This window comes from Zeugodacus cucurbitae, chromosome X (assembly GCF_028554725.1).
Source record: "Zeugodacus cucurbitae isolate PBARC_wt_2022May chromosome X, idZeuCucr1.2, whole genome shotgun sequence".
Taxonomy (NCBI): domain Eukaryota; kingdom Metazoa; phylum Arthropoda; class Insecta; order Diptera; family Tephritidae; genus Zeugodacus; species Zeugodacus cucurbitae.
Window position 1 is genome coordinate 33904209 of NC_071672.1, and position 7206 is coordinate 33911414.

The 7206-nt window shown below is 36.2% G+C and overlaps 1 protein-coding gene and 1 pseudogene across 1 annotated transcript; both read left to right on the forward strand.

The window, feature by feature from the left end:
- The first annotated feature begins 1533 nt into the window (after positions 1–1533).
- Positions 1534–5461, forward strand: LOC128923039 (uncharacterized). Its single transcript, XM_054235418.1, has 2 exons — positions 1534–2198; positions 5326–5461. Exon 1 carries the CDS (start codon positions 1534–1536, stop codon positions 2080–2082), a length of 549 nt encoding a protein of 182 aa, XP_054091393.1. The 3' UTR covers positions 2083–2198; positions 5326–5461.
- Positions 5107–6220, forward strand: LOC128923121 (uncharacterized; annotated as a pseudogene).
- Positions 6221–7206: the final 986 nt, after the last annotated feature.

The following is a 7206-nucleotide window of genomic DNA, read 5'->3' on the forward strand; positions in this document are numbered from 1 at the left end:
AATTTTAAATTACTACCACATTAATGGTTAAAAGTATTTAAAAAAAACCTTCTCCTGTAAAGTTTGGTTTTTGTCGCTTACTGTAAAATGGCGGTAAAGGCTCGATATGACTCCATCCTCCTAATAACTCTAACTGGCCAAGATATATTCCTTCTCGAAAGTGCTTTTGAAATGCTTCTGTAGTCTTCTACAGAACAGGTGTATAGGCTTGTATATTCCATTATGTAAAACAGTAATCGGCAGCCCATTACCCGCGGAGGCCGCACTGAGTGTACGTGAGTTAACGACATAGCCTCGCTCCGGGTCACACACACACACTCACATACATCTTATCTGTTAATATACATCCTAAACAAAGACGAACTATGTAAACCGATAGAACTTGTTTTGACATGCACTATCAGTCGAACAATAGAAATGAACTATTATTACAATAACAACCAAACATGCATTATCTAGAAATGCATTCTCAACATGTAACCAACAAACAATGGCAATGGAATAATGCACTGCGATAACCACCTCCGCATCTCAACAATAACAAACAAGTGATAATAAGATAACAGATATCGAATTACAACAAAGAAGTTGAAAGGAGATAACAGCAGCCGCATTTCACTAGTATAAATAGCTGTAAGATCTTATATTAAATTTAGTTCAAAAGAATATCAATAAAGGCACGCATTTCGGCGTAGAAATAAAATTGAGGAAAAGGAAAGAAAAAATTCCACGGGAAGTAGGACTTTGAGTAGCACTAGATCTTTGAAAAATGTGCTTAAAATTGAACAAAGATAAAATTAATATTCCTGCAAAATCTGGAAAAGGATAACTGATAAGTCTTGATATATAGATAAAACAGTCCAGCAACGTTATACCAACGGACATCACAACACGCTGGAACCTCATAAAAAGAGACAAAAGCCGTTCAATTTGCGTCGTCCCTTATTTAACACCGACGTCAAGATGACAACACAAGAAATCGCAAGCATAAGAGCACAAATCGCTACTCTGACCACAACGCTCACTGAAACTCAACAAAAAATGAATTCGTTCGAAACCTACGCAACACCTAATGTCACAGTCACAAACCAATACCAGGACTGCACACCAAATATCACAGATGAATCTCAAATTAACTTAGAAATCTTCAAAACCTTTCAAGTCTTCACAGGCGATATGAACCATTATAGGTCATGGAGAAAACGCGCCTGGACGCACATGGAGAACATCAAGAATTACGCTACTACACCCATGTACTAGATAGCACTTCCGATTGTACATTCCAAAATTCAAGGAGAGGCGGCCGATATTTTAATAAACCACAACATCAAATTCTACTTTTATTCCATAATAAACCGTCTCGATTATACTTATGCGGACCAGAGACCTCTGTATGTGTTGCTCGAAGGAATGAAAAGAATAAAGCAAGGAAAAGGGACTCTGGCAGAGTTCCATTCCGAAGTCAGCAAGTCACTTAATCTTGCACTCACTAATATTAAAAAGGATAATCATTGATCAGGAAATTAATCAGCAATGATAGAATATGCGAACCGGGAAGCTGTGAGCACATTCATTCTCGGTCTGAACAGCAAATATACCAGCGGCACCCTCTATAGTCACAATCCGAAGGACTTAGAAACCGCTTACGCTATCGCAAGTACGATATACCACGATAATGTAAACTCACAATTCGACGTTCCGCAATACAATCAGCAGAGACAATACAATACATCACAGTACCAAAACTCAAGCAGAAGACATTACGAGGAACCACAAAGGTACAGACCTAACGTACAGGTGCAATTCAATCAGACTGCACCCAGGCAACAGCACCAACCAATCGACGTAGATTCATCACAACAATACACGAGATCGGCAAATCCCAATAGGAATCATTCCAAACCACAACAAAACAGCTATAACCGTCAATTACAAGGACTTACAAGAGAACGAAATCCTTCATCTCATAATTCCAACGTACAACAGAAATTTCAACGTGTAAACCAGACACGCGACGAAGAACTTCAATCGCTTACACCAGAATACGATAACGATGATTACGAAACAGGCAGCGCTTTTTAGGTGCATGAACGATTTGCCGTGTCTGCAACGCCACTGCAGGGATACAGGCAAACTTATTCACATCATGATTGACACTGGAGCAACAAACAGTTATATAAGTACAAAATGTAACTTAGGTACGTCTATTCAAATTAAACCTGTAAAAGTGAAAACTCTTCATGGTTACTCAATAACCAAATCAAAAAAATGATTACATTGTTAGAACATAATTTCACTGAAAGAACTCAGATTCTTCCTAGGTCTCGCAAGTTACTATAGAAAATTTAGTAATTTTCATAAAAGTAGGCATTTCGCGCAGGGCACTTATGCAAAGTGCCATAGCCATGCGCGATGTTTACTAGTTGCTGGTTCGACAACGACTGAATGATAGAGCGTAAGCGTACGTGTGACTTGAGTCGGCACAATTGTGGTATGGAGTACCGACCACTGCTTCAGCCGAACCTGCACTAGAAGCACTGAACATTATAAAAGAAGTACTGCAAGCCCAGGTTGAACTCTTCCAACCAAATTTTAACAAACCTTTCGAATTAACCACAGTGCTAGCATCAGTGTTACGCTATAGGAGCAGAATTATCTCAAAACCAAAAACTCATATCATTTATTTCACGAACGCTCAGTGAAACAGAACAGAATTACTCCACAAATGAGAAAGAGTTACTCGCAATTGTGTGGTCACTACAGAAACTACAGATTTAACAATATACACCGACTATCAATCTCTAATATTTTCCATATCAGAAAAAAACCCTAATACAAAATTAACAAGTAGGGAAGGGCTAGTTCGGGTGCAACCGAACATTTTATACTCTCGCAATTTATTGAAGAAATTTTATTAAGATAACACACAAATTTACCCATAATTTCGACAGAAAGTTGAATAGAATAACAAAAATTGTCATATATAGCATATGAGGGCTGAGGTAATTCCTGAACCGATTTAATTCATTTTCACCAGCAAGGTGCACTATATCCAAGACTATACGCTCACTTAATTTTGCTAAGATATCTCACATATTAACCAATACATATATGCGGAATAAAGCCCAACAAATTTTTGAAAAGCCTGTAATTAGGTATATGGGAGCTAGGAGATGATATTTTTGAAAAACATATAAGTATGTATATGGGGGCTAGGACCTATGACCCGATTTTCATAATTTTTGGTACAGAACACTATTAGAAGAAAACAATTTCCTCTGAATTACATTAAATTAACTAAAATATTATATAAAGAATTTCATTGAAATCTGTCTAGTATTTCCTGAGATATGGTTTTTGACCCATAAGTGGGCGAAGACACCCCCATTTTCCATTTTGTAAAAAATCTGAGTGCAGCTTTCTTCTGATATTTCTTCTGTAAAATATAGTGTTTCTGACGTTTTTCGTTAGTGAGTTAACTCACTTTTAGTAATTTTCAACCTAACCTTTGTATTTGAGGTGGGCGCGGTTACTATCCGATTTCAACTATTTTCATGGTGTGTGGTGGGGTACGTAAGAGAATCGACTGCAGAGCTGGTTTATATAGCTTCATTGGTTTGCGAGATATATACAAATAACCAATTTGGGGGCGTGGCTACGCCCACTTCCCCAAAAAAATTACATCCAAATATGCCCCTTCCTAGTGCGATCCTTTATTCCAAATTTTACTGTTATAACTTTATTTTCGGCAACTTTTGCTGCGAGAGTATAAAAGGATGAAAACATTTCATTGAAGAATATGGTGCAAAAATCGTTTACAAACCCGGACATCAGAAAGTGGTCGCTGATGCACTTTCTCGTCAGCAAATAAAGAACACTTTAAATTCTGATGACTCCCAACATTCAGCACAAAGCTCACCAACACAAAGACTCAAACGAGTAAAAAAACCAGTAAACTCCTTTAGAAAATTGTAAAACGGTCAGATCAGAACCCCGTCCAAATATTCTCACAAAACATACATATTTTATAACAGCCGACACACGCTCTTTTTAATACGAAAACAGAATTACTAGATAGACTAAAAAATGTAATTAGACCAAAGATAACTAATGTTCTGCAAATAGGCGAGCAAATGTTGTTTTACGTCGAAAATGACATTATCGACTCATTTCAAACTGTATCGATTGTACTAGCGCAAAAGTTGGTGGACGATATTACCGAAACCGAACAACAAGAACAGATCATACAAGACACACACACACGTGCTCACATAAACTACAAATATAACGCACACGAAATCTCACTCAGATACTACTGGCCAAACATACGTGACGCTTGTAAAAAAGAAGAACAAGACTGCGAAATCTGCGTCATAAACAAGTATGAACGACAAAGTAGGCGAATGCATACACTTAAGCGCCAAATACACGACACAAACATTTCCGCGAACATTCCGCAATCTTGTTCGCAGCTTTGGCCATACAACATACGAACTTTTGGCCGAACATTAGTTCTCTTTCAGACAGCGATGAATACGGACAACAATTGTGCTGCAGCAATATTGCTCGCTGTGGCAATTAAGCGTAGAAAAAAGAGAGGAGATCGCAAAAAAACAATTTGGTGCAAAGAACGGTTTAAAAAACGAGCAGTTCTTGGACAAAGTGAGCTTATTAAAGAACTGGAATTCACGTTACAAAATGATTTTAAAAATTATGTTCGTATGAGCAAGGCAACATTTGACCAACTTTTACAAAAAATTTTGCCACTCATAACGAAACGGGATACAATAATGAGAGAAGCGATTCCCCCTCATCACGACCTTGCTTTAACTTTGCGCTTTCTAGCTAGTGGCAATAGCTTTGAAGACTTAAAATTTTTGACAGCAATTGCGCCCCAAACGATTGGGAAAATAGTTACAGAGACTTGTGATGCCATAATAAGTCAATTGAAAGATTTTATTAAGGTAATTATTTATATGTGTGTCTGAAAATTATTGGTTTTTTGAAGTAAAAATAAAAATAAATTATTCGTCCTTTTCAAACGATGCAAAGGCACAAATGTCCAAATTCAAATGCTCCCAAGCTACCTTGAAATAAAACATCTGATATGATTTTTCGCGCAATCGTTTTCTGGGAGGCCTCCATTTCACTATATTGCGAAGCCCACGATTGAGCCAAGGAGTCACCTTCTTTGGGTTCGCGGCTGTTGGCAAGTCTCTCACATGCAATTTTAATAAGTTTATCTTCTTCAGAAACTTTTCTTTTGCTTGGTCGAACAGAGAATTCCTAAAAAGAAAGATTTATAAGTTTTTCATTACTTTTCAGCTTCCACAAACAGAAAAAGATTGGAAGGTAGAAGCGAAAAATTTTGAAGCACGCTGGAACTTCCCAAATTGTATAGGTGCAATTGATGGAAAACACGTCAATATAACAAAGCCACCTGGATCTGGATCTTTTGATTATAATTATAAAAAAAATTTCCATCATTTTAATGGCAGTGGTTAATGCTAATTACGAATTTTTGATGGTGGATGTTGGCACAAATGGAGGAGCGTCTGATGATGGCCTTTTTAACGAAACAAAATTTTTTTCATCTCTAAAAAATAAAACATCGAAAATTCCTGACCCTCAGCCGCTTCCAAACTGCGAAGAAAAACTACCATTTGTATTCGTAGCTGACGATGCTTTTCCCCTGTTAGAAAATATCATGAAGCCATTTAGCCACAACACACTCAAGGAAGAAGAAATAATTTTTAACTACAGGCTTTCTCGGGCGAGAAGAATTGTTGAAAACTGTTTTGGCATTTTAGCATCAAGATTAAGAATTCTCCTACAAACTATTAATTCATCACCAGAAAAAGTCACGAACATTGTGTTAACCTGTTGCTACTTGCATAACTTTTTACGGAGGCAAAATGAGGAGACGTATTTTGAAGGTGGATTCGATATTAAAGAAACATATCCTGGAGCGATAGAATACGCCGATTGGCATAATGACCATGGACTTACAGCTCTTCAAGCTTCATGTGCAAAGAATGCATCCAAATCAGCAAAATCTACTCGAGAAAAATATTGTAATTATTTTAATACAGTGGGAGCAGTTCCGTGGCAGAACAATATATTAAATATAAGAAAGTGAATCATTTACGGAATAGAAACAAAATGAATGTTTGTGTTCACAAAAAAAAAAGAAACAATAAAATTTTGACTTTTTTCTTATCTCAAATGTGTTTGTATTTTCATCCTGTATTGTGGTAACGCCTGCCAAAGGTTCTTCATGATCTTTCAAAAAGCATAGAAAATCATAGCACCAAAGAGTAGGAACATATTCATCCTCAGCACCAGCACCAGACTTCAAACTATCTCTCTTTTTTTTATTCACGCCGGTATTACGCCCGCAAACTACTTATTTTTTTTTATAACTGTATCCTTTGTGGCATCAGGATCCACTCCTTTTAATTTTTCGATTAACCCTTTCATGCCCTATGTTGCCTATAGGCAACATTGTACTTACCGCCTTCTAATTCTCGTTATTTAAATATTTTTGACCAGCGGTTTTTCAATTATGTAGATTTATGTGTTGTGCAATCTTACAGTTACTTTTTCTGATATGCGCTGTGCACATGTTCATTCAGTTAGAGTTCTCCGCAGAGAGAAATTGGCAAAAATCGTTTCGCGAAAAAAGTTATACAAAAGTGGTTATACAAAAAGTGTTCAAAAACATAAAAATAATTGTTTTATGTTAAAACAAAGTAAACTATATAAATGAGTAAAGATAAGAGAGTTATTAAAAAAAACATCATGAGAAAAGTGTTTAGTTTATTTATAATAATTTAATATGTGCCTAAAAGCAACATCCTGTAACTAATGAACCAGGATACACAGGACTTTGAAATTTTTATCATTTCATATTTGAGTTAAGACTAATATATATCTACCCTAAAAAAATGTTAGCTCCGCCCGTTTTAATTCGGGCATGAGAGGGTTAAAGTCGCATAATCATTATTCTTTTTAATTCTATTACAATAATCTTTGCTTTTTACTTGTCACAATGATGGCAAAGATTTATAAATTTCAATAAATTCACTAAGAAATTTTTTATTGTCCATTTTACTTTTCCGCGCACGTCTGTTCCGTTCAGAAATTACTACGATTATGAGCTATTCGAGTTTCTTAGCACAAGAAAATGTTTATCAATAATATCAT